The sequence below is a fragment of the Ips typographus genome, linkage group LG4, assembly GCF_016097725.1.
Source record: "Ips typographus isolate SLU linkage group LG4, UJ_Ityp_2.0, whole genome shotgun sequence".
Classification (NCBI taxonomy): Eukaryota; Metazoa; Arthropoda; class Insecta; order Coleoptera; family Curculionidae; genus Ips; species Ips typographus.
The window spans coordinates 2,079,887-2,102,223 of NC_138425.1; the positions used below are offsets into that span (position 1 = coordinate 2,079,887).

General features: G+C 34.2%; 3 protein-coding genes and 1 long non-coding RNA gene across 5 annotated transcripts in view; 1 reads left to right on the plus strand and 3 right to left on the minus strand.

Annotated features, from left to right (window-relative positions):
- Nucleotides 1-94: 94 nt before the first annotated feature.
- On the minus strand, nucleotides 95-2,857 carry LOC145728303 (uncharacterized). The gene is made up of 12 exons (XM_081978428.1): nucleotides 2,697-2,857; nucleotides 2,579-2,643; nucleotides 2,464-2,530; nucleotides 2,138-2,409; nucleotides 2,002-2,086; nucleotides 1,775-1,948; nucleotides 1,491-1,720; nucleotides 1,318-1,438; nucleotides 1,137-1,266; nucleotides 838-1,069; nucleotides 573-782; nucleotides 95-515 (listed from the first exon to the last, which is right to left on the minus strand). The coding sequence occupies exons 1-12, from the start codon at nucleotides 2,727-2,729 to the stop codon at nucleotides 179-181; spliced, it is 1,956 nt and encodes a 651-aa protein (XP_081834554.1). The 5' UTR covers nucleotides 2,730-2,857; the 3' UTR covers nucleotides 95-178.
- LOC145728309 (uncharacterized) lies at nucleotides 2,750-10,919 on the minus strand. Its single transcript, XM_081978440.1, has 3 exons — nucleotides 10,773-10,919; nucleotides 3,037-3,152; nucleotides 2,750-2,886 (listed from the first exon to the last, which is right to left on the minus strand). Exons 1-3 carry the CDS (start codon nucleotides 10,917-10,919, stop codon nucleotides 2,766-2,768), a joined length of 384 nt encoding a protein of 127 aa, XP_081834566.1. The 3' UTR covers nucleotides 2,750-2,765.
- A 111-nt stretch (nucleotides 10,920-11,030) lies between these two features.
- The window catches only part of LOC145728304 (uncharacterized), a 30,595-nt gene continuing 19,288 nt past the window's right edge, over nucleotides 11,031-22,337 (plus strand). For both annotated transcript variants that reach the window (XM_081978432.1, XM_081978431.1), the window contains exon 1: nucleotides 11,031-11,173. The gene's annotated coding sequence lies outside the window, so the exon portion shown is untranslated. The remainder of the gene's footprint in view (nucleotides 11,174-22,337) is intronic.
- On the minus strand, nucleotides 19,728-21,152 carry LOC145728310 (uncharacterized). The gene is made up of 3 exons (XR_014178039.1): nucleotides 21,022-21,152; nucleotides 20,829-20,967; nucleotides 19,728-20,002 (listed from the first exon to the last, which is right to left on the minus strand). It is a non-coding gene; the product is annotated as an uncharacterized LOC145728310 (long non-coding RNA).

Here is a 22,337-nt window from a genome sequence, read left to right on the forward strand (position 1 = left end):
ACTGTCTGAAAATCGTCAATCTGATTTTCTGCATTTTATGCAACCAGCAATACTAGAATTAAAAATGTCTCATTCTTTACGCAAATTAAATCAATTTATACGGCTTTACAATATGTATAATTCAAAGTTTGTTAAAGAAGATATAACTATAGAAAATGGGATTTTTACAAAGTAAAATTTACGACATCACTTTGTTGACTTTCTTTGGCTGGGAGCTCGATTTCTTTTTCGACATAAATTCTTCCATGGTGGGTACTCGTGGTGAATTCTTTTCCGAGACAAACTTGTTATCTTTAACTTTCCTCTCGACTTTCTCCGACAATTTCGGTTTATTTTTCTCGATCAACTGATTCCTACGGTATTGATCCAAATAGATTAAAAACTCCCTATAGGTGAAATAAGTTTTATCGGGGCCGTTCCAATTTCGCGCCGGCGGCTCTTGCAGTCCCAGAACGGTGTTCCAGTGTTGAAAATCCTCATTCTCCTGTCCGTACCAATATTTTATGATGACGTAGCTAGAATTTTTTAAATTGAAAACGCGAGGTAGAACGAGGAAATTTATCGTTTCGTACGCGAGTCCGTCATCAATCATCTTGCAGATTCGTAAATCTTTGGCCAGGTCCATAAAGTCTGGATTCTCGGGATTTCTTTTTATGTCCACTAGTTGCCAGGGGGCTATATTGCCAAATCGGACACATTCCAAAACGTCATACTTGTAAGCGTCACGATTCTGCCAATCGTGTTTTAACCAACGAACTGCTGACATAAAGATTTCCATTTCGCTATAACGAATCAAATTTTTTAATCAATTAGTTGTTTTAATTGTTACTAAAATACCAGTTAACGGCAATATAGTTGGATTTTAGGAATTGCTTTACGTCGTCCACGTCAAGTTCTAGCCAATCTTGAGAGCTGACCAGCATTAGGAAAAACAGCTGGATTCGAGGCAGCATCATCTCTTTAACATCGGATAAGTTTCGTTTTTTCGCATCCATGTAAAGTAAAAAGGCGGTGTCTTCGTTGAATACCTCAATGTTATCGATAAATGCCCAGCATTGCTCCACCAGGTCTAAATAGGAGAGAAAAATTTAATTTAACCGGGAGCACATAGGGACGATTATTCACGAGGCAAACACCTTTAATTTTCAAGTATTTGGCTGAGATGAAGATGTCGAGAACATTCTCTCGATTCAAGTGGATGTACGATGGCTCTCCGGTTATCATCCAGTCGTAGATTAAAGAGAAGGCAGTCACGCTGCATTTATCCTAAAAAAAGTCAACTTAATGGTGATTAACACCCTTTTTGAGAGAACTCACTGAAGGCAGTTCCACTTTTTTAACAGCTACATAAGCGTCGAATAGTTCTGAGTAACATTGTAAAACTATTAAGTGACAATTGAACTCTTCATTGTCTATGTACACTTTACAATCTGCGTTCCTGAAACATTATCGAATAAATAATCAAATTGCTAATTTGTGGCAAAACTTACGTATTATTAGTAATTCGATGATACAATTCCAAATATAAATTTTGTTTTTCCGGAAGTTTAATTTTGTCCCAAGATATTGGTTCAGTTCCGGTATAGCCCAATCGGCCTAAATTCAATTCCGGATCTAAAATTTCATTGGTCTGTTTACTCTCGTATTCCGAAGCTTCTTTTGTTGGACTTCTAACAGGGGAGTTGCCTATGAGAGAACCTAAAGAAGAAAAGCCTCCGGCCTGCCAAGTTGGTTTTTTAGTTAATTTTTAATTAACGGGAAACGCTCTAATGACCTGGCTCATTAAGGTTTCCATTGGAGAGTGTGGGGTTTTGCCTAAATCTGAAGAGTGGTCGTGATGAGCCATATCTGATGAAGGGTGGACACTCACGGGTTCTGCACTGATACTCACTTGAGTGTGTTTTGGATCAGCTACAAGAACGCTAAGTTTTTTTGATGAAAAAACTACCTAATTAGTAGATAAGGTATTAGTGAGTGTTGCATTTATTACAAATGTAGTACCTGAGATGATTCAACTTTAAGTTTACCGCTTGGTGTAGTTTTAAAAGGAAATTCTCCACTTGATTCAACTTTAGCCGGTTTCAAACTGTGAATTAACTTATACAGTAACTAGAAGAAGTGAATGAATTAACCTTACGAATGGAATCGGCTGAAATTATCACGAACATGCAGAAATTCGTCGATTTTTGGTTTAATCTTTTTTTTGGACGGGTATAGGAAGTCGTTCTCTTTGATCGGTTCAGGCTGTAAAAATTTCTTGTTGCCGTCTTTGGAATAGATTAACACAACCTCTTCAGAAGATAAGCCTCCTCGGTGCAATTTTCTAGGTTTGGGTCGAGTCTCATAACCTTGAGGGTTTCTTTGAGTATTTAGTTTCAAGTCACGACGTACTTCTTTGCTTTGATAATTCTGTAAAATTATCTGGATGAACTTCAGTACAAATTTTGTTTTGTTTTAAATTACTCGATAATTGTCGCCGGAACCTTTTTCAGTCGATCTGGGGGACTCGTTAATCTCCGATAAATTAAGCCTTAAAAAAAAGTCACTAAAACACCAAAAAATACACTGAATGACTCACCGTAAATTAACTAAATCTAAGTTTCCCAGTGATTGTTGTTCGCTATCTCGATGCCTAAAGTATCTCTTAAATTTCAAATATAAGGTTATTTAAATTAGTCAAGAAAACGGCGCAGTACTTCTCTGTCTGGATTGGGAAAACCTCTTCGCATGCTATGCCAAGTAGCAATAACGGAAATTTTTTCTCCTTAATGGAATGCGGATACTGGACTGGTGGGGTTGAAAAATAATTTGTAAAAAACTGACAACTGTTTGTCATAATCAGTTTGAAATTGATGGTTCAACTCAAAGTGGTGGAGCAATTGTTGCCTAAGTAATAAAATGAATAACGACCCATCATATTTACTTAAGTTATGAAAAGTAAAAAAACATAACAATGATTGTTATTATTAAAGTTTATGGGGTTGAGTTAAAAATGAAAAAGGATTAAATATAGCACCGGTCCTGTTATTAACCTACCTTCCTGTACACTTTGATGCCCTGTGTGGCGGGTCCATCCCGGATGAGTGGGTCGAGGTCAGGGCTGGTCTGAATCGATGGAGCCCCTTTTTGGATGCGCGCGACTGCCAATCGGACTACAACAAGCGAAACTTTGCCGTAGAAAAGTTTTAACAATATGTTAAATTTCTATAAAAGAATTTCAATTTTACTAACAGTGTTAAAAACTAAAATGTCGATGTGCAAGTGAGTTTACACTCTTTAGAACTTGTTTATCAGTTTAAAGCGGAAATACAATAACCAATAAAAGAGACAATAAAAGCGGGGGTGGAATTATTGATATTCAATTAATATGCATTCAGCTGTCCAATAGAATCCAAAATTAGCACTCTTTAATAGGTTACATGACGTATTTGTTTTGCTTTGTGGAGAGAGTGGAAAACTGTTTATCCTAGAAGCTTGCAGCAAAAAAAAATTACTAAAAAAGCCAAGAGGAATCTATAAAATATGTTTGTTAATCCAACGTTGCCACATCTACATGAAATCAGTGGCAACAATGGAATTTTGTTCAAGAACCCTAATAACTGATTTTTTTATTCTACTACTTGGTCTTGGGAGAGACAAAAATGACATAATGCATGTCAACTTAATTTTTGATTGAAATTTTTGAAGAAAAAAAAAACCCTGTATTATAGTTCGTAATAACATAACAATGAATATCTCTATAACATTATTAACACAATTAAAAACTAAATTAACTAAATAAACTTATTTAGAAAAAAAAGAAGTGAATTACTAACTAAATAACATACTGAGTTTTACACAAAGTTTTTGAAAATTTTTATTTTGTGGATTTGCGGAACTTTTCAATATAAGACTCTATACAATTTAAGTTGGTTTCGAAGGGCAGGTTAGGGACAAAATGGGATTTTGAAACAAATTTAACCAGTAAATTACTGGTAAATTGACACTGGTTTTTTCCCTGACTGTACCAAATTTTGTAGTGTTTTTTTATGTTATTGGATAGGAAATTTAATGAGGATTCAAATAATGTGCTTAATATAGTAATTTTCTCATCCCTGACTGTTTCTACCAACTGTGTTTTTGGCAGTTCAAACTTTGATCCCACTTTTCTCCCTAACTGTACTAAATTTAAAAGTGTTTTTTTAGGCTATCGAACAGGAAATTTAATGAGGATTATAAAAATGTGCTTAAAACAGTCATTTTCTCACTCCAAATGGGTTTTACAGTCCATTTTGTCCCTGACTGTTTCCACCAACTGTGTTTTTGGCAGTTCAAACTTTGATCCCACTTTTCTCCCTAACTGTACCAAATTTCAAAGTGTCTTTTTAGGCTATCGAACAGGAAATTTAATGAGGATTATAAAAATGTGCTTAAAACAGTCATTTTCTCACTCCAAATGGGTTTTACAGTCCATTTTGTCCCTGACTGTTTCCACCAACTGTGTTTTTGGCAGTTCAAACTTTGATCCCACTTTTCTCCCTAACTGTACTAAATTTCATAGTGTTTTTTTAGGCTATCGAACAGGAAATTTAATGAGGATTATAAAAATGTGCTTAAAACAGTCATTTTCTCACTCCAAATGGGTTTTACAGTCCATTTTGTCCCTGACTGTTTCTACCAACTGTGTTTTTGGCAGTTCAAACTTTGATCCCACATTTCTCCCTAACTGTACCAAATTTCAAAGTGTTTTTTTAGTTTATCGAATAGGAAATTTAATAAGAATGTTTCAAATAAGAGATTTACAGATGATTTTTCGACTCAAATTTGAGATTTTTTGGCTTACTATATTGCGGCCATATTTGGTTTTGCTCAAAGTGATTTTTTTTCCTAATTTTAAACTGGGGAACACAAATCTGATGATCATTTTGATCTAAATGGCACAGTTTGTTCCTGACTGTCCTTTCAAACTGTGTTCCTTGCAGTTCAAACTTTGACACCGCTTTTCTCCCTGACTGTACCAAATTTTGTAGTGTTTTTCAGGTTATCGGATAGGAAATTTAATGAGGATTCCAAAAATGTGCTTAAAACAATCATTTTCTTACTCAAAGTGAGTTTTACAAGCGATTTTGTCCCTGACCTTTAAACCGTGTGACTTGAGATATTGACATTTTCAATACTTGGAAGTCTGTAGCAGGCAAGATAGATACGAGATTGGTTAATAAGTCAAATGACATTTTATCACCGTTTTGACAATTATTTAAATCACGTGACACTTCATGTCATTTTGATAGTCTTATGCCTGTTTTTCCGACACTTTCAAGTCCATTTTACTAAACAATACCTAATTTTTACCTACAAATAAGTAATTTCAGCAGGGAATAAATCCAATATTTCTCATGAATCTTGTGTTTAAATTTCAATTTTTCTCTATTTCGGAATCGCGTTCCCGATGGAATTTCTGTTCTGGAACTCGTCTCGTTTGACGCATTCCCTAGTCCAAATGACGCAAATCGCCGGATTAAGGGTATATCCGGATTTCAACTTTCCGATGCTGGTTCCTGTCACGCCGTGTGGATTTAGCCCTGACGGATTTGAAACGGAAATGTAATTATCGATGTTTGGAATAGTCAATGCTCATAAGAGTGTGTTAACTCGACAAAACCACTCATACATGTTTCTGGATTTTTTTAGTAACATAAACCGTCATTCTTGTGGAAAAACTTCCATTACGTAAACATTCAATTTTGTCCTCTGCTGAACTTTGAGGATGAGTTAGCGAAACTATCGTAACGAGACCTTTGCCCTGCATATAATGGTAAATTTGTCGATCGAGCCCTAGTTAGGGACGCTGCTGCATTTTGAACTTGTGACCTTTTGCCATTTAACTCTATTTAGAGGGCCAGGTATTTTCAAAACTGTATATGTACGTAGTCATTCTGGAGGACATTTAACTGATAGAAGTAATTTTAATAGTTTAAACTTAAACAGTTTAGTATTACGGTGGTTCAGGTTACCAGAGGTTAAGCTCAGGTAATCAACATTTGACTACACTCCAAACATTTCGTTGTAGTGATATTAAGATAATTACAACTCGAGGAACTTCACTAATTTTCTGTTACGGTTGTAATTATCGTTCTTAAAGAACAAAACATTTAATTTTCCTTGTGTGTGTCTAATGATTATGTTGGAAAAGGTTTTCGACATGTATTCAGTCGCCTCCGTTTTTCGTCCTAGCGCACACACAAAATTCAATTTATATTCATAAAAATGCTCGTTCAGGGGCAGATCGAAATACGGCAAAACAAGTCGGCATCTTAAAGGAAGAACCGAAAAGGTTTTTATTCAGCAAATTACGAACAGATCCGGCAGTTTCCCTGGATGTGCGGGGCGCTATATCGATTGCTCCCGCTGCCACTGTGAACTTTGACATTTTAAAGCAGCGTTCTGACGTCAAACTGTGTCCCGTTTTCGGGATGCATCTCTCCCTACACTTTTGGCCTAGTGAACCCTCGAGGCCGAATTGGCCGTGAAAATGCTCCATCCACTTACCAATCTCCGGTTATGCACGTGATAATGGTCTCTAGGTTTACGGTTGGATTGCTTTTGTTCTAACCAGTTTCGCAATTTACCAATCTTGTTACAAAAAAGTCGCATGTCAAGTCACTATTTCAATTTTTTTTACCATCGTCGTGTCAAGAATATAATTTCCATACAAATTGCTTATTTGCAACTAGCAAAATGCAACTCTTCGAAAAACAAAACGAGTTTACATGAGAGGTTGATTATAACTTTGGTAATTAGGTTCTGGGTTTACTCAACAACCTTTTGAATTAAATAGTTACACTTTTGATTATCCACCATATCATAATATTTAAGATATAAAAAGCGTCTTAATTACACCCTTTTCCTTTTTACGTCAGGCAGGCCAAAAGCCATTTGACCCAGTTCAGAAGGAGCCTCTCGGGCATTATGAGCTGGAATGAGAAGGCATTTTTTTGCCCTCCCAAACTGTTATTAAAAAAAGGGCAAAGGTCTGTAAATATCTCCTTTGTGCTATTCGTTTCTACTACACCCTTTTTCCTTGTTTTAAACAAATGACAATAAATCGATGTTGTATCAACGGTGCCCATCAAAAAGTTTCACGTCTTCAGTTCCGGGAAAGTTTTTAAATAAAAGTGTTGTTAACCCCCCATAAGAGAAACGCAATACCCCAAAGTGCTCTCGACCATTTTCATATTTTCATTCGAAAACGTAAAGGATCCAACGACTCCTTGTTTCGTTGCATAAAATGTTTTTCGTGGCAACGTAATACAACTTTATGTAAAAATTACTTTGTTTCGAAGAAACTGTTTTAGCCCTACGTGATTTCTGGATATAATAGAAGAGCAATTTGCTTTGCAGACGACACTATGTCCTCATCAGTGTCCGTCGACCCTAAGCAGAAATAAAACTGTCTCCTCACAACGTAAACTACCAAACACAAACAGCATTTTCTTTTGGTCGGTCACTATAAAAGGGGTGATTCTATTAAGTTTAACTTTTTTTTTTGCAGGAAAATTGTCCCGATTAGGATTTCTTTGTCAGCAGACTTTAAGGATTATTACTCTGGGGGTTGTCCGGGATTTAATTTTAGGGATGAAACAGGTTAGTGTAGTCTCCATTGTTTCAGTTTGATTGTTTTACTGTAACCACTTGGATAGTGTGATTAGTATAGAATAGTCTTGCTTTATGCTTTATAACAGGACAGTATAGTATTTCTTTATAAGCTTTTTTATGCAGAATGGGATATGCCATCTTTGCTCTTCACAAATGTTGTTCTTTTATTGGTAAATTCCGCAAAAAAAAGTGAAGCAGAAAGGAACAAGGATGATAACCCGACGACATGTGTTTCTGCTTTTTGGCTTCATCAGGCATGAAAGGAGGTTCAAAAATCAACTGACATGGTGAAACGTATACGGGAATTCCCATATACCATCCTTTCATACAGATGGAGTTACATGCCTGATGAAGTCAAAATGTATTAGTTACCATCCTTGTTCCTTTCTGCTTTTTTTTTGCTGAATTTACCCAAAAAACACCTATTCGTTCCGAATATTGGCAATCATTCTGGATATGATGACTTTGATCACGGTTGCTTTATACAGGGTGGTCCAGTTTTAAGTGCCAATAATTAACCATTTGATAGCTAATCAAAAAATAAGTTGACTTGCATTATGTCATTTTTCTGAAAAACGTTTCCTAAGGAAGATACAGTCCTCCAAATTTCAATTTAAAAAATCGTTTTATAGTTTAAAACTGAACATCCAAGACTTGTGAAAGTCCGAATTTGTACTGAATAGCCTAAAAACTTGCTTTTTACTATTAGGAATGGTCTTATGATTCGCTTTCTCAGACTGCCATCCTGGTTGACTGTCTGAAACTGGCATTCAAGAACTAAAAAAAGTCCGGAAATCAAGACAAAGATTGTATTGTGCATGAAACTCATTTTTTACTACTATAATAGTATAAAAGTTGACTTTTAATGCTAGAACTGACTTTACTAGGACTAAAGAGAGTCCAAAAGTATGTTTTCAAGACTTTAATTGGTGTACAACTCAATTTTCTTCAACTTTCAACAAGTCAAGAAGTAAATTAAATTTTCGGACTATTTTATTTCTAAAAATTAGTTCTCAAGACTATTATTGTAGCATTTGGTACCAACATTTTTTACTTTTATTACTGAAGAAACTTGACTTTTGGAAATAGTCTTAAACTCGATTTTTCAGTCTTAAAAAGCACTAAAAACAGTCTGAATTTCTTAGAGGTGCTACAATTTATTGCACCTATGAGTGTAGAAGTCAATTTAATAGTGAAGAAGCTTGAAATAACATTTTCAAGACTATGGTCAGTGGACAAACTGGCTTTTAGGCCTGTTAAGTCAAAAACTTTGTAAAGATAGTCTTGAAACTCGATTTGAGGCACTGAAAACAGCCTTAAAACACTAAAAACAGTCTAGTTTATTAAGAAATACCCGAATTTTTAGCACTGAGGTGTCTAGAAGTCGCTTTAATAGTGACAAAGCTTGGAATGCTATTTTAAGTCTATGAAGAATGTAAAAATTGTTTTTTAAGTTTGCTATGTCAATAACTTGGTGAAGATAGTCTTGAAACTCGATTTTCCAAGCTGAAAGCAGTTTTGAAGCACTAAAAATAGTTCAGAATTCGAAGAAAATTAAAAGCAAAGTAAAAAGCACGAAAAGTTAGTTTTCAAGACAATTTTCATGAATCTAATGTCAATGTCCTGCATCTAAGACCATTTTCAAGACTAAAATATTGAAATTTGTCTTCAAATCATGAAAACTTACTTCAAATGCAAATTTTAAGCTTCTGATGTCACTTTTCATTAGTTCAGTCACATTTTGGGGTTCAAGTCAATTTTTAAGGTTTAAATGTATGAATTTGTAGTAACAAATTCTTGAAAAAGTAGTTTTTATGTCTACAAGTCAATTTTTAGTATTAAAGTCTCTCGATTTGCATGAAAACCGGTTACAAACACAATTTTTATCTTTTCTAATTCAATTTTCAAAACTAAAGTCTTTTTATTTGTCTGGAAACTATGAAAACTGGCTACAATAATATTTTTTAAACTTCTTAAGTGAATTTTCCGTTTCCAAGACAATTTTTAAGTTGGGTTGGGTTAGTTTTGGGTCTTTGACCGTAATAACGTGTAATAAAGTGCTTGTTCCAAATTTGATCAATATTGCTCCAACGGTCTGACAGTTAAGACAAAAAAACACGATTTTTTAAACAGAAATTTGAAAGATTGTATTTTCCTTAGGAAGCACTTTTCAGGAAAATGACATAACGAATGTCAATTTATTTTTTAATTGGCTATGGATTGGTGAATTATTGACATTTAAAACTGGACCACCCTGTATAGTTCAGTAGTACTTTTTGAGTAGTTCTTCCTGGTAGTCTTCTGCTATAAACTTTCCCTTAGAAAACGAACTTTAAAAAGTAATATTTGCTTTCGTTCCTTATAATATATTTGAACTACTCCAGCTTTCTTCTGTTCATTAAGTCCTTTATTCTCTCCATCACTGTCCTGTTAGTCTCAACATCCTCCTGTAAAGTGAGTGTTGTGTTGCTTCATTTAATGTCCATAACTCCCTCTCATAGAAAATAATTCAGAAAATGTAGCATCGGAGAAATCTGATTTTGCTGTCGATGTTGAGATTGTGACTTTTAAACAGTTTGGGTATTTGGTTGATAGCGGCCCTTGCATTCTCAATTCTACACCTAAGTGGTCTCAATTATCATTGATCATAGTTCCCATATATAGTCCCTGTCTTTTGGTATGTTGTTAATCGTTAAGCTGTATCTTCCATCAGTTTCTCTACTGATTACCCTGAATCTTCTTTTATTTTCTTTATTAGTTCTTGTAAAAGTCATTAATTTTGTCAGTGAAAACTACACCGGATGTTGTTCATTCATCATCAGTATTATCAAAGACCTCTTTGGCAACAAATTGTTCTGTTGGCCAGCAGTGGTTAATGGAAATGGGTGGTTTTACAGTTTCCAGATTTAAAAACAATTTTGAATATCAGAAGTAGTAGGCATTTCAAGAAAACTATTTGGAATGAGTAGCTTAGCTAAGAATGTGCGGTTGAAAGAATAATATTTGCGTTTTGTGGGCGGAATTTCCAATTTCAGCCCTCGCTAACTCGTCCATAAATATTGAGTTTAATGTTGTTAGACTGGTGTGCGTGTGTATATTATAAGTTGGAGCATAAATCGTTGGGAATATCCGCCTACATCAATCCGCTGGACCGAAAATTCCCGGCATCCAGCAGCGGCAGCCCTTCCCATGACTTGGAGGGCGGCTCGGCCATCCGATGACGCAACTGAGCGAAGACGGCCGATAAACAAACCGTTACCAAGGCAACGACGCCGTGACGTCATTTGGTGACGTCAAAACGTCGTGAGGCGATGCCGAGTTTATATATCGACGACGGGCGCCGGTTGCCGTCATTGTGCATCAGCGCTGAGCGCGACGCGAGCGTGTTACTCCGCCGAGTGATATCGAACAAACTAGTCCACATTTTTTATATTTTTCTACTTTTATATCGCTAATATTTATTATTGTCGTTGTATAGTTTGTTAATTTCGTGCTTGGGTCGCGAGAATACGCTCCGGTCGGTTTGCAGACGCTTTTGGTAAGTTCGCAGAGTTGGAGCGCCCCCTGCTGGTGGGGGGAAACCGTGGGTCCCCCTCTCTCATTGTCCCCGTTTTTGGATCGCTTATCATATGGTTTGGGTTGCCCGGTCCTCACAATCTAGGTTATCGGTTAATTGTAGAATCAACCTAGAGTTGGTTACATATAGTTACATGAACATTGAAGTTGACTTTTTTACTTACTCTTCAGTTTATATTAGCTCCCTGTTAATAAAAAATAAATCAAGTACTTATATTCAGTGATAGTGAGTGTCATTGACACTTTCCTTATAATTCCCCAAAGGCTTTAAGATCTTCAGTTGGCTTCTTCTTTTTGTTACCACCACAGCTTTATAGTCAATATAGGTTCTTCTAAAATCTAGAGTACACCTTTACCTTTCAAATGATTTAAAATCTAAAGGAAAGTCATTTTATTTGTCAAATTTGAAGCTATTTCCTCAAGTTAATTTAAATTCAAATATTTTAGAATTACTCCCTCTCTCCTACATGCTGGAAAACGCCATAAATCTGCTCCTACCTGTTATATACATAAACCATGTTTTATACACGTTTTTATTACATTTTAAATTGCAGACTGACCGAAAAACCCATTATATTTCCCAAAAAAAATTACGCATTTGCTTTTATCGCTTTTTATAAAACCAAACACCCTGTGCGGTTAATTAGTGTACTGGCGATAAGCAAACAGTTATTAGCCTTGGATGACGACCCTGGACATTTTTGGGGAATCAATTTGTAAAATACTGGTCACATTTTTCAAGTTTTATTGTAAAATTGTTACATGTGCAAAGGTCAATGTTGTCGTTCCATAAATTTTAATCGGATTTTTAATTTAAACAATATTTGCGTAAACATCCAAATTAACAATTATTTAATGATGTTGATGCTAACCACCTGCCTTTAATATAACCGTTGTTTGTAAACATTTACATATTTTAATTGTTCTTAACATGTCTATGAATCACAGCGAGTGTCATGCAAACGTTTCGGTTTGTCTGTCAGATTGTTTGTATATCTAATTTCAGTTTTGCTTCACTAACTCGTTTCAATGCTACAGTAGCATCAAAAAAACCTCTAGAGGGAAGACAAATTTTAAATAGCTTAACGAATTGTAAAGGAAAATTAATTGGACTACCAGCAAAACGCAATTAAGGGAAATCAGGAAGACTTGTGAGTTGTTTTACAGAAGAAAATATGAATTTTCTGCAAACATTTTCACCAAAAAAAAATATTTATTATTATATATACAGGGTGGTCCAGTTTTAAGTGTCAATAATTCACCATTTGATAGCTAATCAAAAAATAAAGTCAACTTATTGTCATTATGTCATTTTTCTGAAAAAGGTTTCCTAAGGAAGATACAGTCCTCCAAATTTCAATTTAAAAAATTGTTTTATAGTCGAAAACTGAACATTCAGACTTGTAAAAGTCCAAATTTGTACTGAATAGTCTAAAAACTTGCTTTTTACTATTAGGAATGGTCTTATGATTCGCTTTCTCAGACTGCCATCCTGGTCGAGTGTCTGAAACTGGATTTCAAGAACTAAAAACGTTGACTTTTAATGCTAGAACTGACTTTACTAGGACTAAAAAGAGTCCAAAAGTATATTTTCAAGACTTTAATTGCTGTACAACTCAATTTTCTGGACTGGACAACAAGTCTAGAAGTAAACTAAATTTTCGGACATTTTATTTCTAAAAATTAGTTCTCAAGACTATTATTGTAGTATTTGGTACCAACATTTTTTACTTTTATTACTGAAGAAACTTGACTTTTGGAAATAGTCTTAAACTCGATTTTTCAGTCTTAAAAAGAGTCTGAATTTCTTAGAGATGCTACAATTTATTGCACCTATGAGTGTAGAAGTCAATTTAATAGCGAAGAAGCTTGAAATAATATTTTCAAGACTATGGTGAGTGAACAAACTAGCTTTTAGGCCTGATAAGTCAAAAACTTTGTAAAGATAGTCTTGAAACTCGATTTGAGGCACTGAAAACAGCCTTAAAACACTAAAAACCGTCTAGTTTATTAAGAAATACTCGAATTTTTAGCACTGAGGTGTCTAGAAGTCGATTTAATAGTGACAAAGCTTGGAATGCCATTTTAAGTCTATGAAGAATGTAAAAATTGTTTTTTAAGTTTGCTATGTCAATAACTTGGTGAAGATAGTCTTGAAACTCGATTTTCCAAGCTGAAAGCAGTTTTGAAGCACTAAAAATAGTCCAGAATTCGAAGAAAATGAAAAGCAAAGTAAAAAGCACGAAAAGTTAGTTTTCAAGACAATTTTCATGAATCTAATGTCAATGTCCTGCCTCTAAGACTATTTTCAAGACTAAAATATTGAAATTTGTCTTCAAATTATGAAAACTTACTTCAAATGCAAATTTTAAGCTTCTGATGTCACTTTTCATTAGTTCAGTCACATTTTGGGGTTCAAGTCAATTTTTAAGGTTTAAATGTATGAATTTGTTGTAACAAATTCTTGAAAAAGTAGTTTTTATGTCTACAAGTCAATTTTCAGTATTAAAGTCTCTCGATTTGCATGAAAACTGGTTACAAACACAATTTTTAAGCTTCTAAAATTTTTATCTTTTCTAAGTCAATTTTCAAAACTAAAGTCTTTCAGTTTGTCTGGAAACTATGAAAACTGGCTACAATAATATTTTTTAAACTTCTTAAGTGAATTTTCCGTTTCCAATTTTTAAGTTGGGTTGGGTTAGTTTTGGGTCTTTGACCGTAATAACGTGTAATAAAGTGCTTGTTCCAAATTTGATCAATATTGCCCCAACGGTTTGACAGTTATGACAAAAAAACTGATTTTTTAAACAGAAATTTGAAGGACTGTATTTTCCTTAGAATACATTTTTCAGAAAAATGACATAATGCCTGTCAACTTATTTTTTAATTAGCAATGGATTGGTGAATTATTGACATTTAAAACTGGACCACCCTGTATATTATTTTTTTCGTTTGTTTTTGCCCTAAATTATGACCTCACTTAAACACATATTTGCAGGTGGTACACATTGAGAAGAAACGGGATTATTCCGCTATTTACCAGCGTCGTACTCGATTTATAATGTTGGAAAAGTTTAGATGGGCATTGTATGCAACGTGGGCGATTTGTAATTTAAATACAAAATTTAAATGATTCTTTAATTATTAAATTAATTCAATTTAACGAGTCATCTTAACCGTGAATCACCCTGAATATTTAAAACGCAAATTACTACAACTTGGTCGTTTATTGTTTTTTGACATTAATTTTGTCAATAAGGTACTCATAATTTTAATTTTGCACAACATGAAACATATTATTGTTAGTTATTGTGTATGTGTTTATCTATGGATTAACTAGATTTAACTAAAATTCCTCTTAGCGTCAAATTTGTAATCCTGTTGATTCCTTGAAAGTGTATCAGCATTCTCGTCCCAATTTTGTCTTGATTATAGTAACTGACTGGTTTTTATAAAACAAGTTAATTATACTGTACCAAATCAAATTTTAATGAGGGACCATTATTATTACGGTCAAAACGTAGTAAATCTTTTCGAAAGAAAGTTTGAATAGATTATATCTCATTAACAAAAGTAAACAAAGACAAATCCTTGATCGCATTTTAGATGCATCACAAAAATCTTCAAAGTGGAGCACAAACAACAAAGTCCTTGGCATATGAATTATTTATTGCATCGAATAAAGTTAAAAATCGCAAATTCTAAACCGACAACAACAAGTAAGGTGACATAATGGGTTATTACGTTTTGTTGTTCTAATAATATTTTATTAAGGATGTCCTCGTTGAAGTCAAGTTGACACGTTGTACAATTAACACAAAAATTGGTCTCGTCAACTTGAATTTGCATCATTTACCATGCTCTAATTAAATTAGTTGAATTAGTAATTGGTCCACAAGTAAACTACATCAATTGTCACGTTGCATAGGCGTCTCGTCTACGAAAGATTAAATGTATTATTTGTTTTTGTCTTAAACAAATACGCTTGCAAATCTCGGATAATGGGGAATTAGATTTTTAATCAGCTGATTTTAATTAAGCTACGTCATAGATTACGTATATGGTTCAAAGAAGTGACAAAACCTAGCGGAGAGTGTAATGAACCTTTTTGGAAGTAGAACTCGATATTTGTATAAAAAAAAGTCAATGAACGCGACTATGTATGGTAGGTAGTGCAAGATAGTAAAGTTTAGTAGGTTTATCGAACTGTGGGCCACTGGACTCAATTACTAAACAAGTATATCCAATTTCATAAACTCACGGTAGCTGTTTGCTTTGTTAGTTCTTTAGAAGATACTTCCATTACCGGAGCCAGTTTAATTTCAATTTTGTCTGAAGACTCTTTAATATCTGTAAGTGCTCCAGGGGAATTTTAGCCGGCAAGTTTAATGAAGATTAAACTATTTTACTTTTTAGAATCTTGTACAAAATGGTAGCTTTATTAAATCCTTGACTCAGGATGAAAATTAATTTTTCAGCAAGGTCAAAAAAAACTATTTTTGCTGTATCCAGCAATAAAAAAAAATGAACAGCTATTTTTAAGATGGTTCTAGGTTTCTTGACCTAGACTTCTGCCAAAAAACCTCAAATATTTTTAATAATTTATAACCACTTTTACAACATAATCTCCACTTTGTATTAGAAATAGCACAGCGTTGACCTAGAGAACACAGAAGGTATTACCCAGCCAGCCATTTATTGAATTTATGTTAATTGAATTAAAAATGTTACGCTCTCGTCAATGTCGTGACATTGGTCTAGAACAAACCTATTAAAGTGGAAAACTGCAATACGCAAATTGAGTTAATAACGGCTGATGCACTGGTGTTCTAGTATTACTTCCTGTTGTCCGATGTTGCTTTGAGGTAGGTCCAATTTTTGCTTATTTATCGTCCTGAATTAGTAAATCTGATTATTTCATATCAACAGAACTAAAATGCAAGAAATACAAAAACCTGATTTACAGAGTGAGTTAAATTGGTTATGCATGTAGGTAGATTTAGTTTATCTTCAAGAGGTCAATTAAATGGGGAGAGTTTTAGAGAATTTTACAAACAACTCATACTCGGTTTGCAAATTAGATTATTTTTTCCCGTTTTCTAAAATTCAGTTGTGCAACAATGCATTTTAAAAATTACCTTTTAGTTTACAAACCACGTCAGTGGTGAAGTTTGTAAAAGAAAGTGGAAAAAGCTATTTAAGGTGGCAGAAGCTGTTTGAACGTGGAAGAAGATGTCAGAAGCCATTTAGAGATGGTAGAAGCTATTTTAAGATGACAGAAACCCTTTGAAGATTTTTGAAAGTAGCAGGTGCTATTTTTAAGTGACCAAACCTATTTCAAGGTGACAGAAAGTGGTAGAAACCCTTTGAAGAGGGTAGAAGTTTCTTCTACAGAAGCTACTTGAAGGTGACCGAAGCTATTTTAAGATGGCGCGATGCGACAAAAGGCATTTGAGTAGAGAAGGTGGCAGTAACAACTCTAAGGTGGAAGAAGGTGTCAAAAGTCATTTAAAGGTGGCAGAAGAAGATTTAAAGATACTAGAAGCTATTTTAAGATGACAGAAACCCTTTGAAGATATTCGAAAGTAGCAGGTGCTATTTTTAAGTGACCAAACATATTTCAAGGTGACAGAAAGTGGTAGAAACCTTTTGAAGAGGGAAGAAGTTTCTGCTACAGAAGCTACATGAAGGTTTTCGAAGCTATTTTAAGATGGCGCAATGCGACAAAAGACATTTGAGTAGAGAAGGTGGCAGAAGCAACTCTAAGGTGGAAGAAGGTGTCAAAAGTCATTTAAAGATGGTAGAAGAAAATTTAAAGATGGTAGAAGCTATTTTAAGATGACAGAAACCCTTTGAAGATATTTGAAAGTAGCAGGTGCTATTTTTAAGTGACCAAACCTATTTCAAGGTGACAGAAAGTGGTAGAAACCCTTTGAAGAGAGTAGAAGTTTCTGCTACAGAAGCTACTTGAAGGTGACCGAAGCTATTTTAAGATGGCGCAATGCGACAAAAGACATTTGAGTAGAGAAGGTGGCAGAAGCAACTCTAAGGTGGAGGAAGGTGTCAAAAGTCATTTAAAGGTGGTAGAAGAAGATTTAAAGATACTAGAAGCTATTTTAAGATAACAGAAACCCTTTGAAGATATTTGAAAGTAGCAGATGCTATTTTTAAGTGATCCAACCATCAAGGTGACAGAAAGTGGTAGAAACCCTTTGAAGAGGGTAGAAATTCCTGCTACAGAAGCTACATGAAGGTTACTGAAGCTATTTTAAGATGGCGCAATGCGACAAAAGACATTTGAGTAGAGAAGGTGGCACTATAGCAACTTTAAGGTGGAAGGTGACAAAAGCCATTTGAAGTAGGCAGAAACTTAGAATTTCCTTTTCAACGTATTGATCGATACTATTGACACGTCTTTAAAATGAAAAAATTGTTTTTGAAAAGTTTTCTAATAGAAAACAACAAAACACTATTATTACATTATTAATTTCTACTAATTTATTATGATTAAATAAATTAACTTATAAAAAACCTCTCTTCTAAATTATGAAATCCTCTATTTAACCGACTCAATGTATCTTTAAAGAAAAACAAAATACGTAAATCAACAATATCGAAAGAATTATACTTTTTAATGGATATTGGAAAACAGTTTACTATATCTTGTCACTGTCATGTGTTTACCTTCACTTTATCCTTTCACCGTCTCCCATGCATAAACAATCGAAAAGACGTACGTGTGCTACCATCAAGAAAAATGCTAATCACCCCCTTTCAGCTTACGGTGGAGAAAACACGATTTTTATCCTCCATCCAAGCAAATTTCCTGCCCCATTGAACTCCGTAAGGCAATGGAAAGGAAGTTTCCTCGTAAAACACACCGAACTTTACGGAATTAGGGCTTGTGCATTTTATGGGACTGTTTACGTTTACCTACTTCCAGTTGATGTTGGCCGTGTCAACAACAGAAGTGTTCCGCAGTTTTGGTTTTTAACTTAAAATATCAGCCATTTTTCATTCATTTTCAGGCCTAAGTGAAGGCTGAATAAGAAGTTGAAGTATTAGATTTATGATTAAGACACTTTTTCCCTGATTTGCTTTTTGTCGTTTAAAAAGTGAGGGGATTCCGAAAAAAGGCCTTTCAGCAACTCAAATAACGATCCCCTTTCAAAAAGCCCGAATTGGACCTTATAAATAGAGTCAAGTGCTGCCTGAAACGGGGTCGTGGTGTCTTGAGGGTGGAAAATCGATAACATGACGCGTTTGCCAACGCCCGCAATGTGAAAATAACTGTAACCGTAGGAATTTTATTGGATTAAATGGAATTTAGGGGTGATGCGGGAACAATTTAATATAATATGATGTCAGGAAAAAAAACAGGAAGCGCCAGCCAGCCAGAAATAGAACTTCTGAAGGTTGATGGGAGGATTCCTCAATTGTGTTGTTGTACTATACTCGTGTTGATTTTATTAAGGACGGTTTGCACTAAAACATGTAAAGTGTGATTATCATAAATTTGTAATGCACGTGTTGTTTGTTTGCCAAATTACTTGGCACTCGTGTGCTATATAGCGTACTATTACCCCACTTATAATGGACCATCTTCAGCGTTTACAATAACAGAAAATCTCTTTTTCTAAATGCGATATTTTCAGGAAATGGCATTGTGACCTCGTTAATATTTCAGGCAAATGAGCTTTTAATGGGCGCTTTTATTTGATATTCGTCGACGATAATAGCTGCTTTTTGTCGCCGAATGAATGGTTGGAAAATTCTAGTAGAATTTCTGAATAAATTCCCTTCGATTGTTTTTTTTCGTAATTTTTGTTTGTTAGATGATTTTCTCAGTGTAAGTTACAAACAAGGTTGTTAGTTGCCATTGACACTGTTCATCTATTCAAATATCAGTAATAATCAACTTTTTCTTCATTTCTTCTGTTTCATGTTAGCTAATATTCTCATTTTATTCGTTAAAAACACGTGATAATAATTTGTAGACTTGTGATATGAAAAATATTTTTTTCGAATCCAATTAGTCTGTCAGAAATTTGATTTGGCATTCACTGTACTAAACATTTCAAGTGGAAATAGCCAATTCGGATAATCACCGTCCATAAATCTGGACAAATGAGTTGGACAGAACCGTTGCCAAAATCCACATAATACAAAAATAACAAACGATTTGCAATGCACGGGCGACAAATTCCACGATAAAAACTCATCCCGATTGTATTATTTTTACGTTCCACGAATAATCTCAAATTTTCCAGTTACGGTTGTGATTAGTTTCAGGTTGGTACTTAAACTAGATTGTTTTTTTTTTATTTTTTGATGGAATTGAAGGTCGATATTTAAACCAAAATATAAACAACATCTGCAGCTACATCTGTATAAAATAATTCCGCTACACGTGCCTTTTCATTGCCAAAGTGAATTGGCTTTATAAAGCGTGATAAACTTTCGATTATAATTATTGTTATCAATGTTCAGGAATTTTGAATAACTGACAAAAGCAATTAACAGAGGAAATGTTTGATTATTCACATTATTTTTCCATTTTTTTACTACTTAACTACCATATTACAAATATTTGCCAGCAACTATAAATTATTCAGAATACTAAGTTAGCTTGAGTTGTCTAATAATATTGCTACATTTTATGAGTTTCTTTCTGGTTGATGTTGAATACAATCCAACACATTTTGCCTGGTTGTCGTCGATGCCAAATTGTTGATTTATGCTCGAGCAACATAATTACTATTCTGTGGTGCATGTTGCTCTTTGGTAATAACTGAAAGGAAGAAATCAACGTTTAACTTAATCTTACCATAAATTTACAGTACCGAGAAATGTCGAGCCAAAATCACACAGATTTGTCGTGGTGGAAAACAGATGGTCAGGAATTTAAAGTCATGAATTATTATACACTTTAAACATGTCCAATTTTTCCCGAATCGGAGATTCAGTATGAATTGGTCAAAGATTTGGCAACTAAAGTAAAAACAATATGGTTTTTACGTGTCAATTAGTGGAAAAAAAGTTCCTTAATTTTCCAAACAATCCGGGTAAATGAGAACCAATGGCAAATAGTAAACAAACACTAAAGATTAAAATTAATCGATTGGAGAGGAAAATTCAAAATATTACTTTGTGGAAGATAAGCCTCTGTTGGTTGTGAAAAGTACATATTTACGAGATAAAGTTATTTGTAAACAAATGGCACCTGATTATGTCACTAATTGTAATGAATTAAGAAAATTGTTTTAGTAGAGTGAGAGTCATTGTTTGCAACATCGCACGTAGATATGAGTTATCAAAATTTCATCAAATTATTACTGGTAAGATTGCCGCAAAACTAGATTGTTTCACCAAAAAAGGGATAATTGGTTTCGACCATACCTGAGGAAAGATCTACTTGGCATAATATGGCTAACGTGTCATGCTTTAATCGGCCAGAAAATTCCTTTTTACATGGACTCCATTTCTTCATTGCTGTATAATTTATTGATTCGATATTATTTAATAATAGACACTTTCAATTTGGTTACATAGATACACACAGTTTTACTCGATTGTGCATTATGACAAAAAGTCTTAATTGTACATTATTTACTTACCATTATATTGTATTATCGACCCAGTTGGGCGTCTTTGTTGCTATTCATACCATTTGAATTTACGGTCAAGGTTAATTTATTCTTTACTTGGTTTAGCTTGACGTTATGTTAACGAGACGTTTCCTATCCAGAAAATTTCCTTGCAAAATAAATACCATCAGTCAAATAATTTCAAAAATTAAGGGTTTCTTACACTGTCGTCCATTGATGTAACAAGCATTTGACTTTGATTTGATGGTGGGCTTTGTGTTACGACCTTTTCGCGTGATTTCATGCTATCGTGCGACCTATATTTATGTGTACTAGTCCATTAAATGCTTTTTTTCCTAAACCAAAACAAAGTCAACTTTTGTGTGGTAGCATGTGCTCAATTACTTTCGCAGTAAACAACCTAAATAAGGTATAACATTGAGTTTTATACGAACAAATCACTACTAAAATGACTTGAGATTTCGAAGCATTTGTTCCTCTTAATAAATGAGAGTTTTTGGCTTGGTTTTTTTAGGTGCTTACTTATAGCTTTATTTACTAACATTGAGAGGTCGATCGATTTATTTTTGGCTCTTTGCAATGTTAAATTATTAGATAATGCATTGCGAATTCGGCCAATTACTTACAAATCGACAGATCGACTGAAACTATACTTCAACTATTTTGAGCTAGGTCAATGTTTATTTAAGATGTATAATATTGATTTAGAGTATTTAGACTAATTTTCGAATATGTTTTTTATCTAAAAAAAATCAGGATCTTCCAACAGCTTATGTTTCAGTAGATAAAGAACAAGTAGTCACATGACTGTTTTTGGCAGGTGACAATTGGCTTTTACAGTGTTGCAAGTTTAAAATTGTAATACCAAAGTTATACGTGACGTGTCTCTACCAATTTCAGATTTCACAACGGTTTACATTACACACATTACTACATTTTGAAAGTCACGTGACTGATTTTGACAGGTGTCAACTAGCTTTTACAGTGTTGCAAGCTCAGAATTGCATTATAACGTCACGTGACCTGGCTTTTACAATTTCAGTTTTCACAATTGTCTAAATTTGATTTACCAAATTTTTAACGTCTAAACTACATTTTGAAAGTCACGTGACTGATTTTGACAGGTGTCAACTAGCTTTTACAGTGTTGCCAGCTCAGAATTGCATTATAACGTCACGTGACCTGGCTCTTACAATTTCAGTTTTCACAACTGTCTAGATTTGATTTATTCAATTTTCAAAGTTTAAAATACATTTTGAAAGTCACGTGACTGATTTTAGCAAGTTTCAACTAGCTTTTACAGTGTTGCAAGCTCAGAATTGCATTATCAACGTCACGTGACCTGGCTCTTACCATCTCAGTTTTCACAACTGTCTAAATTTGATTTACTCAATTTTCAAAGTTTAAAATACATTTTGAAAGTCACGTGACTAATTTTAGCAAGTTTCAACTGGCTTTTACAGTGTTGCAAGCTCAGAGTTGCATTATCAACGTCACGTGACCTGACTTTTACAATCT